Genomic DNA, 20,440 nt, shown 5'->3' on the forward strand with positions numbered 1-20,440 from the left:
GGCATCCTTCATCCGGAAGGAATCGCTGCCCAGCCCAGTTCGTGCCCAAACATTGGTCCAATCGAACCGGATCAGAGGATCCAGTGCCAGTGCTCCGGGAGCTGCAGATTGAGATAATCCGTTATCGCTGCTATCGCCTATAACAGTCAGCAATCCCGTCGTAGCCAGACGGTTGCTGTCGTTTCGAGAGCTGTACTCGCAGCTGAGTGGTCGTCAATCAGCCGATTGAGACAATTTCCGTTCCCGCTGCTATCGCCGGCCGATAGTAGTCAGCAATCCCGTCGCAGTCAGACGATTGCTGTTGTTCCTGTTCCGGTAGCTCGATCCTGAGTTGATTAAAATAGCCCAAAGTTTTTTCTGTGGCTTCAATGGTGGAGAAAGAGAAGACGTTGTGACCAAGGCAGTAGAAAGTGCGAGAAAAAGTGAAACGAAAATATCAATCCGAAAGTGTGTCGCGCGCGTGTGTGTTCCTGTGCAATATGGACAGCGTTACAGGGCTGTTCGCTCAACGCGATCTAGTCGAAGCAAAAGTGGAGCAAATCCAGAAGCAGTTAAGTGAAGCAAATGGTACCAATCAAATAAGCCTAACACAAGTGAAGAAATACGAGAGTGAGATACAGTTATGCTATGACGATTATCACCGTTTGTATGGAGAAATCTTAGCTTTGTTTCCTCCAGAACGATATGGTGAGTTGGATGAAAACTATTTTCATTTCGACGACATCCACACTGATTCCTGTGTGTTGGTGGAAACATTATTGGAGTCCTTACCCGCCACTGATATGAGGTATCACATCAGAACGCCAACTATCAGGGAAGATTTTGCTGCATCACACACAACATGCTTGCAACTACAGCAATCTGAAAGCCAACGCACTCCTAAGAAAGGAACAAACCGTTCCAAAGTCATGTGTACCGGAAGAAGCCCCTCCGAGTCAATCGTGTCGAAGCATCCTGCTTCGAATTCAGAAGAAGAATCCATTCAGTTCCGGAGCCAGACGTCATGGAGAGGCCATGCACGTCTTTATCAGTAGAGAAGGCAACCGAGTTTCTACTTCACCCGAATCCCAGCCCCATCCGATCCGTGAAGTTAACATGTGAAAAGAAACCCATTGTGAAGATATTTCCTGTGAGTAAACCTGTGGTGAAACCCGTGAATGGTCAAGCCGAGATCATCAATCCCGATTCATCCAAGCAGAGGGATGCACCGGAATCCAATAAACAATCCAGCGATGATGAGGTAACATCCATTTTTTTTCGAGAGGAACCAAGCCAATACGTGCAAGCAATGTGAAGCAATCCGTGAAGTCGACCGTTTCGAGGAAAACCCGACTGAAGTCAACGGTCGAAGCAACGACCAACCAAGTGAACCATCCGAAGTCTGTGCCAAAAATGATTCAACCATTGTAAAGACGGTGAATCGAAATTCTGAAGCCAGCTTTTGTATTCCGTCTGAAGATGAGTGCCTGCCAACCCACAGTTCCAGTGAATCGAAACCGAACGTAGACGATAACAAGAAAGATCCTGTGCCAATCGAAGCCTTTTTGGTTCTGCATTCCTGTGCAGTGTCAACAATAAACAGTCTAGAGGAGAAATCGATATCAACGCCAGTAATAATAGTAAAAGTGCAACCATTTCCTATGCTTACTGGGAGCATTCCGAAATTCCTTGTCTCAACGCCTACTGGAATCCAGCCGTCGATGATACCAGCAATGTACCATCCAGCAGTGAAGCAGTTCCCACGTGAGATCTTCATCGGTTCTTATCAAGTGCCAAAGTGGTTTTCGAGAGCAATTTTCTGGAATCCAATACCGAAGCAGAGAGCAGTCCGAGCTTTTCCGATGCCCGCCGAAACAACCATGATGCTTCAGGTAATCAGGCCGCTGCGGATGTCTGCTGGAATCCGTCAAGCATTGCATCTTCCTACAGTGAGATCAACCAGAACCCGTCCGATACGTAAGCCACCGCCAAGTGTAAACAAGTTTCGTCAGGTTCTCAACCTGTTCCCGAGTGCTCCCCAGCTACGTAGGTCAATCGGAATCCATTCGAAGCTCAAGAAGTCGTCCAAAGCCTATTTCAAGAACGAGATGTTTTCAGCCAGTATCTATCTGAAGCCGATTCGGTTAGCAACCGTAAATATTGTGGTACTCGAGAAGCAACCAGTGCCAAGAGCGGACTACCCGTTGTGTGGTCTATCTACGAAGTTAAACGAAATCCACACATTGAAGAAGTCGTCCCCAAACTCCACCAGATGCCGTATAGTAATGGATCCAATGAGCAAGCATTTCCCGAACACCGCCATTGTTCTTCCTATGGATGAGCCCAGCCTGATGTCAACCGGAGAGCGTTGGGAGATGAGAGGCGTCCCTATCCAGAGAGCAGCTACAGTGAACGTATGGCCAGTAAGAAAACCAGTGGAGTCGTCGCCAGTCAACGTAGTCACTGCTATGCGGAGCATTACACACCCGTGGCAAAGAAAACCACCCGATGGAGCATCCAATCAGCATCGAGAAAGAGAGTCCGTCTCAGCGAGCATGCATCGTGTTCAATCGCTTTCCAGTGACCCGAGGAAGGAGGTCTTAAACGTGCTATGTATCACAGGTGAGAGAAGTCAGCCATTCGATTTGTGGTGTGTAAATATGTTCCTATCCTGATTCTTTTGGTTTCCATTGTCCGCCACTGATATTGGGCTAATCCACTTGATTGCAAGTTATCTGTTTTGAGAACATTGTCCCACCCAGAAGATCGTTTGAGTGATACTGAACTTAACTTGAAATTTTCTTATTTCTAGTATCAGCCATATCAATTTAAATATCTATGCCTTATTGATCTTGTACACATAATCGTTCACGATTGACGTTCACGATTGACCTCTCCAGAAAATAAATTTATTTTAATTAAGTCTCACTAACGCTACAGGTCACTTCACCTTTAGCTACTGTGTTTTCAAAAGTTGTTAGCTACTGTGTCCTTAAGATTTAATCTGAATAGATCCTGTTAATATTTGTGTGAAGGTTTACCCTTTTTGTTACGCTAATATTATTTAGCATTTGAGTAACGATAAACTATCTTGCTTGTTATCAATCCTATATAACTGAAGCTGAATTACATTCAATTTTATCCCCACATGGATGGAATTACTTGCAGTCGTGTATTTTGAAACTCCCCTTGAACAATATCAATTTATCCGAGAGTATTCCATTTACCTATATGTGCAACATCTTTTCTGGCGGGGAGTATGTTCGCGCCAACGCGAAACAGTTTGTTTGAGACCCTTCTCCCCTTTCTACCATCATCGAGCCACCGCGAGAATATCGGCTCCGGTACCAGCCTAATGCCTACCCTTTCCCTCCACACACCACATCGTTTGTGTTTGGTTTTCTCGTTGTGAACATGATTGAACATGCACCCAAGAAGCCGACAGTCTAGCCAACGACAACGAGTTATAAGCCACGCCCAGTTAGCCATCATTCTCAAAACCAGCACACGGAACCCAGTCATCTGCCAACTATTTAAGAAGTGTCAATCAAAAATTTCATTCGTTCAGTTTTTATACATTGCACAGTCCACAACAAGAAGAAAATATAGCCTAAGTGAAAACAACCCGCCTTTCAATCCACCGGAGAAGCCAGCAACAGCCTTTATGAAGGCTTGATTTAATTAAACCATAATTTTCCGTCGAGCTACCGGTCGTGCCCCGGCGTTCCTTCAACCGAAGGTTCTGGCCATCATCCCGGCATCCTTCATCCGGAAGGAATCGCTGCCCAGCCCAATTCGTGCCCAAACAATTACTTTTTCACGAAAGAAGGAGCCGATCCGATTTAGTTACTCTCTTCTCGACCATCAACCGAGTGCATTGCGTAAAAGATTTGGGAGTTCTTCTGGATTCGCAACTTACATTTACCCAGCACATATCCTTTGTCGTCGATAAAGCGGTCAGAACGCTTGGCTTTGTGTGGCTAAAAATTTCACCGGCGTACATTGCTAGAAGGCCCTCTACTGCTCTCTCGTTCGATCAACGTTCGTTGGAATACTGCTCGGCGGTCTGGTGTCCTTACTACAACAACGGATCGGAGCACATCGAATCAATACAACGCCGCTTTTTTTCGTTTTGCATTGCGCAAACTAACATGGAGAGATCCATTTCGCCTCCCTAGTTATGAAGACCGCTGCCAGCTGATCGACCTTCTTCCGTTGCGTATCCGTAGGGACTTGAGCAAAGCACTGACCGTCGCTGGTATTATACAAGGAAGGATCGATTGTCCAGACATTCTGCGACAAATTAACATTAACGTGCAACATCGGCCATTGCGGAATAGCATAATGTTAGAGACTTCCCCTTATCTGCACCAACTATGGTTTGAGCAACGCTCTGAACGGGCTACAGAGAATTTTTAATAGGGTGGCATCAGTATTTGACTACCACTTGACAAGAGATGCGCTTCGCCGTAGTTTTGTAAATGTTTTTCGTCGTAGTAGCTGACGCGCATATGCTCGATAAGTGTATTTAAGTCCCATAACAATTTTATTTTTGGTTGTGATATTACTGTTTTGTTAATTAGTTATTATTGTAGTGACCATACTAGTTTTAAATCATCATTAGGATTACGAACAATCTGTTGATGTACATCATAAACTCCTGCAATAGTGGAATTCGAACATCAACTTGTTAGGCAGAGTTGTGCAAAATCCTTCGCAATAGGAGTCCACCATACAACACGTTTTGCAATTAAGCCTCTCTGTGATGAGTTATTGACAAACTACTAAATGATCGAACGCAAATTACTGAATTATCGAACGCAAATTACTGAATGATCGATAGCATCCTTGCTGCCGACGAATCCGCGCAATGCTCAGGCGTATTTTGGGGATGAAGAGGTGATGATCAGAGATGATATCGGCACTATTTTATTCCTTAAATCAAGGATGTTTCGTTTCCATTTTCAGTTTAGGCAGATGTTAACGAGATCCACGTGACCTTGTGAATGGGGGAAGAGCGATCCCTCGATCTCCATGTTGTTGTTAGCATAGAACTCTGCGAATTTTGCGATAGAGGAAGCCTGAGTAGTGGAACCTTTGGCCAGAGCTATGTTGGACGCTACTTACAGATGTCGTTTCACCACTTCGTTGCCAATATGAAGCATGCGGTATCAAAAATCAAAATCTTTGAGAAAGTTGGCATAAAATAAGTTAAGAAATCAATTGGAACAACTCAACGTGATAAAAATTTGGACGAGAAAGGTCAATTAAGCTCAAACTAAACCTGTAAGTGGAGTACAGGAGCGTGTGCAGGAAAGATCTACAACTCGATTTTTTGGTAGGGGCGTAATGACAAAAACGGTTATTCATCATATAAAAGGCAAAACGGTTTGGTTTTCAGGAGTTGAGAAGTTCAATAACCTCTGGAATCTGGGACCAAGGTTATTTGCACAACAGTGGAGTATAAGTACAACGTCTGATGAAAAACCTTACGGTGTGGCTAACGTACCAAGCAAAGCAAGTTATTCCCTCGTTCAGTACACTTTTTTTTTTCAAACAGTTATTTATTTCATTTTGTAGTTCACATTATTGAATTTCAGTATCATTACTAAAATATAGTAATACAGTGCATGGATAAATAGTTTACTACTTCTGGCTATAGTATTTGGTAATTGTATATCAGAATCCGTATGTGAAATATGCTACCTATTTGCGTAATTCATCCTCCTGTCCGAAATCTTTGGAAAATTGAATGATTTTTTCCAAATACGTTTGTGTTATGGACGGTTTGGTTTTATCAATCGACTTTATCATGTCATCCTATAAATAATTATAAACAGATGAAAATATTAACGAAAATATATCGCGGACTATACCATCGTAACCGGGGGAACAACCAGCTGTTCATTCGATATCTGCAGCCAAGTCATTTTGATAGCCTCGGCATCATTTGCGCAACACGGAACAAATGAATCGCTACAGCACTTTGGGCTTTTGATTTTCTTGAAATGCGTTGACGATTGAACATTGCGTACCGGTTGCATAAGTGCGTCACGTACTACCAATATAATATCAGCTCCTGTGTAGCCTTGTGTTTTTACGGCGAAGCTGCTAATATTTTCCTCGGAGTAATAATGAGTCGTGTTCTGTAGGTGAAGTCTAAACATAGCCCGTCGCGCGTATTCATCCGGTAATGAAATATGTATGCGCTTCTGGAAACATCCAAGAAGATCTGAATCTAAACTCCAAGGGTTATTGGTGGCTGCGAGCACCAAAACTCCATCACCTTGTCCGATACCAGAATTCTGCATTTGTGATATGAATTCCGATTTCAAGCGACGCACATTTTCGGTGTTCAGTTTTTCTGAACACAACAAGTCCACATCGTCAATGAATACTATGCTAGGTTTCTGGGCTCGAGCCATTTCGAACAGATGCATCATCAGCTGTTGAGACATACTGAGCCAAGTCGATACTAAGTCGGAACTGGACACAGAGAAAAACGTCGAACTGGGTGCTTCCGAAGCTATTGCTTTGGCAAGATAGGTTTTACCAGTGCCGGGAGGCTGCAATGAAAACATCATCGGTTACAATATACATATTCAGAAATAGAAGAGTGAAAGACGTAGTATTTTTGTGTTCATATTTTGATGACTAACACCTAGAAGCATGTTGGGATTGTTGTGATAAATAGTATAGTTGGTTTATGAAGACAGCACCACCACGGCCGATTTCTTCGCCTCAGCTTAGATGTTAAACTAAGATCTTGCGTATGGGTAAGCACCACACGAGAGCTATGGCTAGATGAAGAAGTTGGTCTCAATGCCTTGCCTCAAATAACGGACAAAGAATTTACATAAGCCACCCAAGGGAGAATTTATTGCGATTATGGAAAAGGAAGAATAAATCGAATAATGAACAGGAAGATGGAAGAAGCGAAAGCGGAAAAAGAGAAAAGAATGAAATGAGATGATAATTACACAATTTTGTCAAGAACAAAAGAATAGCACATGCACAGAACTTTCGAATAATACGTCATTCATTATCTATTAGGGTGGTTCAAATAATTGATTTTGCTCCACAGCGCTCATCTGATTCTTCATCATGTTCTGAGTGTCCTCTGAAAATTTGAGCTCATTTGGATTAAAACTGATTTAGCACAAGCCGTTTCAAGTTTGCATGTTAATTAGTATAGGGAAATTTATTTTTCATTATACCGATAATGACGCTTCTCCATTAAGCGCAGGTTAAAAGAAAACCTATATGGCTAACAGGAATACTCAAGAGCTTTCACCCAGTGAAAACTTCATCTTAATTGATCGTTCCAATAATTAGTAATCGAAATTAATCTAAACCGTGATTTTCTGGAGCTAATTGCAAAACTCTTCAACAGGCAACATTGCTACTCGTGGCGCGAAAGATAGCACATACAATTTAAGGCTACTATGTTGCACTGCACGTTTCAGTGATGCCCTCAAAGAAGTTTAACGATCATGACTAAAGATTCACAACTTGTATTAAAATCGATTATTAATTATTGGGGCGATTAATCAACATGCGGTTTTCGTTGGGTGAAAGCTATTGAGTATTCCTTTTAGCTAGGGGAAATGCTCCCATCTCAATCTCATCCCCTATGTTCATCTCATTTTGTGATCACTCAACTTCAACCATGAATAACACACCATACTGGCTCAAATTCTTATAAACAACTAATGAATTACATTTCTATGGCATTAGTTTAAGTAATATTATCAATAGAAATGGGAATATATTTTTAATTCAGTTAAATTCTAATGAAAAAGTAAAGTACTTACTGATATAGGATGAAATTTTCCCAACGACTGCTTCAAGTATTTGTAGGTAATGATTTTACTACCAGCCCCACAGTCACTGACACTCATTTTTATTGCGTAATTGTGAAACATCAATTACATAAATCACTATCAATCACTGCACAGAACATTTTTCGAATCACAGATTAAACTTCCTCGTAATTATAATTCGAAAAAACACTTCCGGAAGCTTGAAATCTATGGGATGAATTTTTTACAAAACTGAATTATACCGGAATGTATATAAATCTCATTTCATCACCTTCGTTCTAGCACAGCGGTGCCAGATTTTACGAAAATAATAATGCTACTATCAATATATTATATGTTAGTAGATCGTTATATCATACTGTCAAGTGATAATAAATATAGATTTTTTACTCATAAAATACTGAAAATTAATTAGCAAAACTTATTTCATGCTGAAACTTTGTTTGTGAATTGATTAGATGGCGATAAGAAATCAGTGCATCCCCTAATAATATTATGGCGCTCTGAATTCCCGGAGTTTGGCATCACAGCGGATGGGCTTTGTTTGTTTCCATAGCAGCATGATGCGCATGCGCGTGTTGACAGTGTAAATGTCCATTTTGATAAATAGGCAAATCTATACATTTTGACATACAGTCTGTTGTTGTCGTTTCTCCCAAAGGCAAAAAGAAAGCAAATCCATTTGAGCTGTCACTTGCCATGCAAAATCAGATGTTTGAGTGTTAGTTATCATTAGACCTATGCTGGGTAGGCATGATTGTGGTGGTAAAAAATAGAATTCGAAGCGAGGAAAAATGGGATGGATATCGGTGCATACAGTAAGATGAAAATTTTACGATGAGATGAATATTACTACAAGACGGTAATATTTTAAATCATTTAATATAAGAAATCTGGAAGGAAACTGCAATATTTTATGAAATCAGACTAATGATAAATTGTGAGCAAGTCGATTAATGGTTCTATCTTAGCAATGGGATGAATTTCCTTGAAATCATTGATGTTTTGTGCGTACACCCTCGCTTAATGAGATGGATATAGGTACAGATACCCTATATAGGTTTCCTTTCAACCTGCGCTTAATGGGGAAGCGTCATTGTCGGTATAATGAAAAAATAAATTTCCCCATATTAATTTGCATGCAAACTTGAAACGGCTTGTGCTAAATCAGTTTGAATCCAAATGAGCCCAAATTTTCAGAGGACACTCAGAACATGATGAAGAATCAGAAGAGCGCTGTGGAGCAAAATCTATTTTTTGAACCACCCTATTATCTATTGTTTATTCTTATTTGAATTTTACCCCGTATAGCAATACTCCATTCCATGATATTCGTGTTTCCTTGAGCAAAGCTTCTTTGAGTACTTTTTTTGCGTCCTGCAAGCCAGCCACATCCGACAATTTAAAGTTGTGATCTCGAACAATTATAAAATCTTCCAATATTGACTTAAACTTATTCGCTGAATTGTCCAATCCATGATCCATACTAATGCTTTCTTGACTATTTTTCTGTGAGTTTTTACCATCCATTGTTTACTCTTGAGAATGTGATAAGAAAAAACTATAGCAATACTATGAAATTGGGGTTCTTACTAAAATTACGTAACGCTAAATTTGGCGATATTGGACCCTCACCCTCCCCCACGTAACACTTTTTGTATGGAAGGTTTAATTTTTTTGTATGGACCGTAACGCTCGGCTTGACCCCCTCCATCTCCCTTCAGCGCTACGTAATTTGTGAAAGAACCCTTGTGGTTTTATCCTGATTCTCGGATAGGCTCAACAGCTCAACAATTTGGTAAAACTTTGAAGGCTAATAACTCAATTTCCATCTTGTTAAAATATACTCTGATTCAAATTTATTGTTCAACACTGCACTCGAGGGCGCGAAACTGCACTATCATCACACGTTCGCATATGTTCCAGGGCTTTGCGGACGACATCGACCTCGTTGGAATCGATCAGAGGGCAGTAGGCTTTTGTTCCACTGAAAAGGGGGAACGGCGAGGATAGGCTTAACGGTTATATCTACAAAGGCAAAGCACTGTGTTGGTATATTCCAGAATTTCTTCAAGACAGAGCCCATGCTCACACAGCAAATATTGTTCAGGTCTTTTGTAGTGACAATTGCATGGATTTTCTGAAGCGGACAGATGGGCCTCGCAGCTCCCCCCCGATTCTGGTGGATTTTTTTTTATTATTTTAATCCTCCTTGCTATCGCATACCATCTGTTGTGTTCTGCCGTTATGCAGCTGTTTTTGCTGAGCCGCTTTCCTCTATTTTTAATCGATCACTGGACGACGGCATTTTGACATTTGAAAGCAATCCTATATGTTTCCGGTCTACAAAAATGGTGATAGAAAGGATGTCAAGAACTATCGTGGAATAACCAACTGCAGCATCAAAGTTATTCGAAATAATTGTCAGTGATGTTATTCTTAGCCAATCGAAGAACTCCATCTCTACCGATCAGCATGGTTTTATGCCGGGTAGATCAGTCACTACAAACCTGTTCAACTTCACTCACACTTGTATTACTGCTATGGAGAACAAGGCTTAAGTCGATGTTATCTACACCGATTTGAAGGCGGCTTTCGACAAGATCGACCACAACATCTTGTTGTCCAAACTATCGCGCCTCGGAGCAACGACCAAACTCACTTCGTGGCTTGGTTCTTACTTATAACTGGCAGAACAATCCGTGTGAAAATTGACTCGTGCGTTTCGTCCCCTTTCTGCAACTTTGGGAGGCCATAACCAATTTCAACCTAATTTAGATCAAATATTGTCTGTACTAAGGATTATAATACTAAGGAAGGAAGCCAGTGGAGATGTATCAGCTTCCACACTCACTAAGGATGTTAGTGGATGTGGGTAGGTCATTTTAAAAGAGGTGGATGTGAGGGAAGGGTATTGTTTTGTTATCGCTGCAGGAGATTTGCTGGACAGGACAGAAAGTGTGAAAAAGCGGGCGTCGAGCGGCTACCTTCTACCAAAGCTGTGGCACTACCAACGAGCTGGGAACCAGCTTCATAGTGCTGGGTAAGTTGCGCCAACGTGTGATTGGGTGGCAGCCAATCAACGCAAGGCTGTGGAAGCTGAGGATAAAAAGCCGTTTTTTCAACTATAGCATCATCAACGTGCACTGCCCACACTAAGGGAGACCCGACGACGAGAAAGAAGCGTTCTACGCACAGCTGGAGCAGACATACGATGGATGCCCACTGCGGGATGTCAAAATCGTCATCGGCGACATGAACGCACAGGTAGGAAGGGAGGAAATGTATAGACCCGTCATCGGACCGGATAATTTGCACACCGTATCGAATGACAACGGCCAACGATGCATACACTTTGCAGCCTCCCGCGGAATGGTAGTCCGAAGCACCTTCTTTCCCCGCAAAAATATCCACAAGGCCACATGGAGATCGCCTATATCAAGTAACGGAAAACCAAATCGACCACGACGGTAAATTCTTCTCCGACATCACGAACGTCCGCACTTACCGCAGTGTGAATATTGAATCCGATCACTACCTCGTTGCAGTATGCCTGCGCTCAAAACTCTCGACGGTGTACAAAACGCGTCGAAGTCGGACGCCGCGGCTTAACATTGGGCGGCTACAAGACGGTAGACTAGCCCAAGGATACGCGCAGCAGCTGGAAGTGGCACTCCCAACTGAAGAGCAGCTAGGTAACCGCAACCGCTGCACTTGGCACGGTGTCCCCGGATCAGAGAAACGACTGGTATGACGGCGAATGTGAGCAGTTAGTGAAATAGAAGAATGCAGCATGGGCGAGATTGCTGCAACACCGCACGAGGGTGAACGAGGCACGATATAAACGGGCGCGGAACAGACAAAACTCGATTTTCCGGAGGAAGCAGCAGGAAGATCGAGACCGTGAAGAGACGTAGCAACTGTACCGCGCTAATTACGCACGAAAGTACTATGAGAAGTTAAACCATTCACGTAAGGGCCACGTGCCACCGCCTGATATGTGTAAGGACATAAACGGGAACCTTCTTACGAACGAGCGTGAGGTGATCCAAAGGTGCCGGCAGCACTACGAAGAGCACCTGAATGGCGATGTGGAAGACGAAGATGGCGGTATGGTGATGGACCTTGGGAGAACGCGCGCAGGACATAATTTTACCAGCTCCGGATCTCCAGGAAATCCAGGAGGAGATTGGCCGACTGAAGAACAACAAAGCCCCTAAAGTTGACCATCTACCAGAAGAGCTATTTAAACACGGTGGTGAGGCACTGGCTAGAGCGCTGCACTGGGTCATTACCAAGATTTGGGAGGACGAAGTTTTGCCGCAGGGGTGGATGGAAGGTGTCGTGTGTCCGATCTACAAAAAGGGCGATAAGCTGGATTGTAGCAACTACCGCGCAATCACATTGCTGAACGCCGCCTACAAGATACTCTCCCAAATTTTATGCCGTCGACAAGCACCAATTGCAAGGGAGTTCGTAGGGCAGTACCAGGCGTTTTTTATGGGCGAACGCTCAACCACGGACCAGGTGTTCGCCATTCGCCAAGTACTGCAGAAATGCCGCGAATACAACGTGCCCACACATCATCTATTCATCGACTTCAAAGCCGCATATGATACAATCGATCGGGACCAGCTATGGCAGCTAATGCACGAACACGGTTTTCCGGATAAACTGACACGGTTGATCAAAGCGACGATGGATCGGGTGATGTGCGTAGTCCGAGTTTCAGGGGCATTCTCGAGTCCCTTCGAAACGCGCAGGTGATGGTCTTTCGTGTCTGCTATTCAACATCGCTTTGGAAGGGGTAATACGAAGAGCAGGGATTAACACGAGTGGTACAATTTTCAATAAGTCCGTCCAGCTATTTGGCTTCGCCGATGACATAAATATTATGGAACGTAACTTTGAGAAGATGGAGAAAGCCTACATCAGACTGAAAAGGGAAGCTAAGCGGATCGGACTAGTCATCAACACGTCGAAGACGAAGTACATGATAGGAAGGGGTTCTAGAGAAGACAATGTGAGCCACCCACCTCGAGTTTGCATCGGTGGTGACGAAATCGAGGTGGTAGAAGAATTTGTGTACTTGGGCTCACTGGTGACTGCCGAAAATGATACCAGCAGAGAAATTCGGAGACACATAGTGGCTGGAAATCGTACGTACTTTGGACTCCGCAAGACGTTCCGATCGAATAGAGTTCGCCGCCGTACCAAACTGACAATCTACAAAACGCTCATTAGACCGGTAGTCCTCTACGGACACGAGACCTGGACGATGCTCGTGGAGGACCAACGCGCACTGGGAGTTATCGAAAGGAAAGTGCTGCGTACCATCTATGATGGAGTGCAGATGGCGGACGGTACGTGGAGGAGGTGGAATGAACAACGAGTTGCATGAGCTGCTGGGAGAACCATCCATCGTTCACACCGCGAAAATCGGACGACTGTGGTGGGCCGGCACGTAGCCAGAATGTCGGACAGTAACCCGGTGAAAATGGTTCTCGACAATGATCCGACGGGCACAAGAAGGCGAGGTGCGCAGCGGGTAAGGTGGATCGATCAGGTGGAAGATGACTTTCGGACCCTCCGTGGACTGCGTGGTTGGCGACGTGTAGCCATGGATCGAGCCGAATGGAGAAGACTCTTATATACCGCACAGGTCACTTCGGCATTAGTCTGAATAAATAAAATAATAAAATTTTCATTTCCTCAAAAACTTTTAGCAATTATTATCGAATGCGTAGGATTTGAGAAATTTGCACCTATAATAAAATTGTCAAGTATAAAATTACTACAATTGGTTTGGCTCGTTTGGCGTCACCCGGCGGATACCTGTTCTGAACATTCGATTTGTATGTCACCCGAGGAAAGATGAGCACCCCTTTATTTTACTGCTATTATGCCTTTTTTATCTCTAAATGACACCGCACACTGTTGTCTATTACAAAAGGCCGAATCACACAAGGCCGAATCACGAAAGGCGCGCTCCATTGTGTTGCTCTGCTGAGTTTTTCTGACTTTTTTGTTTCAAATACTTGATATAATTTAGAATATTCGGATTATTCTATGATTGGAATTCCGGGAATTCCGCGTTACCGTGAGTTATAAAGCTATTAGCTAAAAACATAATAATCGGAAAAGACTATTTTTTATCACAGTCATGCGTCATGAAGCGTACCACTCATATATTGATGCAAATTGGCGAGTCAATTTTCTGAGCAATGAATCCGGTGGAAGATTTGATTTGAGAAATTGACTTTTCCTAATACTGCTGCTGATGATGATGCATTACAAAAGTTCCAATCTTCCAACCAAGAGAACTTGGAGTACTCAAAAATTAACGTTTATTTATTTATTTATTTATTACTTACAACATCAACAGACTTGGTACAGCCCCAATGATGGTTAAAAAATAAATAAATACAATATCACATCACTACATTAAAAACATTGTCATGAGGTTAAAATACAATACAATCACAAATACATTAACTATAGGCTATGTGTGTCAATTGTTCTGGTCGGTGAAAAATGATGTGAAGAACTGGCGGAGGACATCTCGCGTCAAGTGGAAATCAAACACCGACGCCACTCTATTGAAAACACGCTGCAAACCATGGAGGGCACTACGCAGTCCATAGTTTGTGCGACGAAAAGGAAGCCTTAGCATTAGGTTACTCCGCAGTTGTCGGGGTTGTGTGTTGATGTTTATTTGTCGCAGAAGAGTGTCACAATCTATTCTTTCTTGCTAAATATCGGCGACGGTTAATGCTCTGCATACATCCCTTCGGATACACAGATGTTCTAGGCTGATCAGCTGGCAACGGCTCTCGTAGCGAGGAAGTCGTAGCGGCTCTCTCCAGGGAAGGTTGCGGAGTGCGTACCGTATAAATCGACGTTGAACGGATTCGATGCGTTCGAGCAGAGCAGTATTCTAACGTAGATCGCACGAGAGAGCAATACAGTGTTTTCAAACACTAGATGTCTGTGAAAGTCTTTGTCACTTTGATCACAAATCCAAGAGACCTGGATGCTTTATCAACAACATATGAAATGTGATCCGAGTATGTCAGTTTGGAGTCCAATAGAACACCGAGATCTTTCACACAGTGCACTCTTTCAATAGTCGTTCCGAACAGACAGTAGTTGAAGGTAATCGGTTGTTTCTTTCGAGAAAAAGTTATGATCGAGCATTTTTTCGGGTTAACTACAAGTCGATTTAGATCGCACCATTGAGCGAAAACATCGATCTGGTCTTGTAGTAGATGACAATCGGCTATTGAGCAGATTCGCAAAAATATTTTAGGATCATCTGCAAATGATAATCGCGGTCCTTTTGGAACTAGATGTACGTCGTTGAAGTAGAGAAGGAATATCAACGGTCCCAGATGGCTACCCTGCGGTATGCCAGACATCGCGAAAAAGCTTTCCAAGCGACAATCGCCTAGAGCAACTGTCAACTGGCGCTAAGTAAGGTACGAACCAAACCATGCAAGCAGGCTGCCTCCAATTCCCAATCTATCAAGCTTGGCGATCGCAATGCTGTGGTTCAACTTATCAAATGCTGCAGTTAGATCCGTATAAATTACATCTGTTTGATCACAAGCAAGCATACTGTCTGTAACGTATGATGTGAGACACAGTAGATTCGCACATGTAGAACGTTTTTCCATAAATCCATGTTGGTCGGTACTGATATAATGTTTACAGTGGCCATTTAGAGAATCCATGACGACCAGCTCGAACAACTTCGATACAGCGCATAGCGACGTGATTCCTCGATAATTGTTTATATCGCGCTTGCTTCCCTTTTTGTACACAGGAAACATTTCAGCTGTCTTCCAGCAGGACGGAAATACACCATTAGAAAGGGAGAGCTGGAAGATTCGATGAAGTGGATCCAGAAGGCAGGAAATGTTCGCTTTTAGGAAAACCGACGGAACACCGTCAGGTCCCGATTTGTACGACGTTTTTAGCCGCGTGGCTGCTCTCGCTATGGCATCTGTACTTACATCGACAGCGTTTAGCGTTTGATTCGTTAAGGGTACATTACCCGCTGCGCTGGTTATGGAGTCATTGGAGAGGCGCTCATTGACAAACACGCTAGCAAACTTGGCAAACTACAAATTTCTTGTTGAGTTGATGCCATGACTCCGTTGTAGACCATGGACGATGGAAGACCTACTTCTTTAGCGGTGTAACGACCGCTGGCGAAGCACAGATCCAGCAAGCGATTATTCTCATTCACGATGCAATTAACTTGAGATAAAGTTGCAGTACTGTAATTATCCAGCAACCTGAGAGCTCCCGGGTGAAACGAGGAATGCTACCGGCCAGGAATACCGTTGTGAGTTGGAACCCACGCGACTCCTGCAAGGTTGAAGTCGCCCAGAACGATGATTTCATCGTTGGGAGACGCTATTTCCGACGCAAAGAAGACTGATCGGCAGTGCGTGTCGATGAGTTCCAAGTCTCGAGTTCGGTCTGGAGGAATATACACCGCACAAACAAATAGTTTACGGCCTCCGAGCTGAATAGATACTGTCCCACAAAGAAAAACTTGTCCACGTGTTTTGCTACTACTAGCAGCAATCTAATAAATCTTATTCAGTTTAGGTATTTAACGTGAGTTCAACGTCTAAGTTTAATCTTTCAATTGAAAGAAGTTGTGTGAAGGTGCTTACAGGGTCAATTTAATTTGAATCCTTATATATTGCATAATAAATCAATCTCCATTGCAGTAATGAAAGAATGAACATAACTGAACACTGTATACTATAAATATTACACTTTAGTTTACAGTAATCAAAAAGTTCTTTTTTTTTCTTCCTCATCATCATCATCATCAGCAGTATTAGGAAAAGTCAATTTCTCAAATCAAATCTTCCACTGGATTCATTGCTCAGAAAATTGACTCGCCAATTTGCATCAATATATGAGTGTGCGCTTCATGACGCATGACTGTAATAAAAAATAGTCTTTTCCGATTATTATGTTTTTAGTTAATAGCTTTATAACTCACGATAACGCGGAATTCCCAAGTGTATTAATTTTTTTTCAGTGATTTGCAGTTGGACGGCACATTTTACGATGATACTAATTCAGCTCTTGTAAAATTAAATACAGTATGTTATGCTGAAAACCGCGAGGGTGCTCATCTTGTCCCGTTCTACACTTTTCTTTTTTTTTACGAATGCTGACACTCACGATACAAAACATCCTGAGCAGAACGGAGGTAAGAATAATCTCGAGGAGCCAACCACCGCCAAAACTTATAAGGAACCTGTATTGAATTTCATCTTTCATTTTCATTTTCATGATGTAGGTACAAGGGGGTCGCTGGGCCAAGTCACAAGCATAAATTTTCAGTTCATACTTTCTATAATACATCGTACCTATTGGAACGTTTCGAAAATAGGCATCGGAACCTTCTCACACATAGATGTTTTTGGTTTTGCGTGATACACGGGAGGGTATCATAGCCTGGGGTAAAAGCATGAACTGAAAAATTAATTGATAATGCCCGAGGTACTGTTTAAAGAGATGTTAAAATATTGTATAGTAGGAACCATAAAAATTTACCTTAGTTATGATGACATGATTTGATGTAATGGTTAATTTTGTACATGTATGATTACGTATGTTGTGGGTTCTTGGTTTAGTAATACTTCGGCAAACAAAGACCCAAACGGTGACCCGACGAATTTAACAGCTCCTCCACGCAAACCAACACCACCAACACGCACGCGAGCGTCTCTGCTACCCGTTGATAGTGCTGGTCCGCGTGGGAGCGCCACCAGACTCCCCAAATCGACGCCAGAGTTCCCGCCCACAAAAGCAGACAAGTCTCTCCGTAAAGTTGGCACTGAATTCAACTTTGCCGTGTTCAGTGTTGTCCTACACTCAAGGCAAAAAATTCTGCTCTTTGATTTTACTTCATCTAAACGATTTTATAGTCTCAACTAAGTAAGTTCAACTAATTAGGCTTTCAGCGATCGTGTACGTACACGCACGTTTCACTCACACTTTTACTCGGTTTGTTTGCAACCACGAGCAGCTGTCACGGCAAAATCAAATGGGATTGTTTGCAACCACGAACCTGCGTTTGTGTTGGTGAGAAATGTCGGCGAGACCCTAATAGAAGGATATTTGGATTTTCTAATGTCGAATTCGTTTTTAAACCTGGGTCAGTGCCAACCCGAACCCTGAATAAAAAAACATTTTCAGTTCCATCTGTCATTGGATAAGTTGGTGTGCGTAGCATCGTGTTTGTTTTGATTCGAAACATATGATCCAGGCGATCCAGGACATCCAGTGCACTGGCAGTGCGTTGGCCTTGACTAATCAAATCATGATAAATAAATATGTTTAAGTGCGTGAACTGATTTTTGCGGATAGTGGAATTTACTTTTGGGTGGATATAAATAGGGGAACTGCTCCGGGAATTCATCTTATGGCTTCTATATTCATCCCATTAAAAACAAAGCAATGGAAAGGAATTTGAATTGTTTATTGTTTTGCGATTTTTTTGTTGATGTTGACAAAAAAGGCGACGAAATTGGTGCTGTATTTCTTTGTTTCCCGATGAGATGATTATATGTTCAGTGAGATGGAGATCGGAACAGTTCCCTATTCAATTATATTCAATAATCCCGTGTACATTTTTATACCAAGAATTCCGTATAGAATTCATGTCAAAGAGATTTTCCATTCTACAAAAATTCATCTATTTCTGCTAAAGTTTTCGGAGAACACTCAGAAGCATGTAATAAAATTCTCCAGGATTCGCTAATTTTTTTTTCCTCGTTACCTCTCCTGATAAGGTAGCCTCAAACCTCAGGAAATTTTTTTACCAGATTTTGGGCCCCGTGCATTTTTAATTTTCAAGAATCCCGGAGGAATTTCTCAAGGTACTTCCGGGGGAATAGAATATGTACGAACCTTGCTGAGCAATTCCTGAAGGAAACTTCGAGTTAGTTCCTGTATTTCAGAAGGATTTCCTGAAGCAATTATATTGTAGGAATTTTCAAATTAATTCCTGGAGCAACTTCCAGATAAAATTCTGGAACAGTCTTCAAAGATCTTCCTAGAAGAATTCCCAAAGGAATTCATCTCGAAAGGATCCCTTGGAAAAAATATGGAGGAATGGCTGAAATATATGGCCAACAATTCAAGAAATAATTACTGAAAGAATTTCTGAAGTAATTTCTGGCAGGATTCCCGAAGAAAATTCTGAAACGCACGAAAGAGTTTTTGGAAGAATTTAAAAAAAAAAGAATTTCTGAAGTAATTTCTGCATAAGAAATAATTCTATTCGGTATTCCTCAAATATATTTTTCTGACAATTCTTAGCGGATTTTGCGAACGGGTTTCAAGAGGAATTTCCAAACTACATAATTCCATCCACCGACCTAAAATAATTCCCTAACAATTATTTTTTTAAAATGAATCTAGACAACAGTACCAGATTAATTTAATTTAAAACTACAATAACAAATATCACAAAATTCCAAAAAAAAAAAGATTTTCAACGCGCATTTCATTTTAATAAACAGACAGCTTCGTTTCTCCCTTCTGCTTGTTTATTCCGCCCAGTCCCACCCACCCACGTGGTTTTGACAGTTGAAGTACAGTTGTATTGGTGAACCCGGTGCGAAACCGTGAAACAACACAGTGCGAACCCGACAGCTTTGGGGTTGGAACTAGGGCGAACCTAGTTCCAACCTGAGCGAATAAAAAACACTTTGACAGCACTTAGGTTGGAACTGGTTCCAACCTAGGTTGGAACTTTTTAAACGAATTCGACATAAATGTCATGGCAAACTGTCAAAAAACTGCACTCCAGAGCCACAGGAGCGCGCGTGCTGAAAATACACTCCAGTGTATTTTCAGTGCGCGCGCTCCTGTGGCTCTGGAGTGCATTTTTTGACAGTTTGCCATGACATTTAGAAAATTCAAATATCCTTCTATTAGTTGAACTTACTTAGTTGAGACTATAAAATCGTTTAGATGGAGTAAAATCAAAGAGCAGAATTTTTTGCCCTGAGTGTAGGACAACACTGGCCGTGTTCAAACGAATGTTGCCTTAATTGACTCCCCCATCCCGCGCACAGATTCTTTCCGAAGAACATTCCCCCGGGAAGCCAAGCACCAGTGACTGAGAAGAATCGGATAATACAATATCAGGCTTCTGTTATTTAAGCAGAGAAGATGTTATGGGTGATATTCTCAATACGGCCGTTCAGAACGGTTTAGCGGATGCGATTTATGGATCATTATTTTAGGTCTTGTAATTTTAAACACTATACCTACGCGAAAAATTCCGAACATTATTATATCGGAGTTTTTAACTGGGATCGCGACTCAAGTTAACATACTGATAAGTATACGTTTGTTATTACTACCGACATTGTGTTTGTGATCAAAATTGACATTTTGTTTTTTGGAATAATGTAGTGTTAATAAAAAAAACTGCGAACTTCAAAAAATTGACATTACAAATTTTAATTAATATCAAGATACTGATTCAACAACACATCTTCAAGGGCTCCTCACCAGCTACACATTTCATTCAGGCACTTTAGAACGTATATGTAGTAACTTGTTCACACTTGAAATCTGCCTCGGCAGAACGC

General features: G+C 42.1%; 1 protein-coding gene across 2 annotated transcripts; it reads right to left on the minus strand.

Moving 5' to 3' along the window:
- Positions 1-4,981: 4,981 nt before the first annotated feature.
- On the minus strand, positions 4,982-9,905 carry LOC134211570 (vacuolar protein sorting-associated protein 4-like). 2 transcript variants are annotated; one of them, XM_062688569.1, is made up of 3 exons: positions 9,105-9,905; positions 5,856-6,545; positions 4,982-5,784 (listed from the first exon to the last, which is right to left on the minus strand). In XM_062688569.1, the coding sequence occupies exons 1-3, from the start codon at positions 9,330-9,332 to the stop codon at positions 5,686-5,688; spliced, it is 1,017 nt and encodes a 338-aa protein (XP_062544553.1). In that variant the 5' UTR covers positions 9,333-9,905; the 3' UTR covers positions 4,982-5,685. The 2 variants fall into 2 exon arrangements, with proteins under 2 accessions (XP_062544553.1, XP_062544543.1); XM_062688559.1 differs by having other exon boundaries at positions 4,984-5,799; positions 9,105-9,901.
- Positions 9,906-20,440: the final 10,535 nt, after the last annotated feature.

Source organism: Armigeres subalbatus, chromosome 1 (genome assembly GCF_024139115.2).
Source record: "Armigeres subalbatus isolate Guangzhou_Male chromosome 1, GZ_Asu_2, whole genome shotgun sequence".
Classification (NCBI taxonomy): domain Eukaryota; kingdom Metazoa; phylum Arthropoda; class Insecta; order Diptera; family Culicidae; genus Armigeres; species Armigeres subalbatus.

Excerpts from the sequence above, each read along its gene's own strand:
- LOC134211570 (XM_062688559.1), bottom strand. The coding sequence starts at position 9,332 with ATGGATGGTAAAAACTCACAGAAAAATAGTCAAGAAAGCATTAGTATG. Across the intron at positions 6,546-9,104 it reads ATGGAGTATTGCTATACGGG|CCTCCCGGCACTGGTAAAAC; the intron begins GTAAAATTCAAA and ends TTTTCATTGCAG. Across the intron at positions 5,800-5,855 it reads TTGTTCCCCCGGTTACGATG|GATGACATGATAAAGTCGAT; the intron begins GTATAGTCCGCG and ends AATTATTTATAG.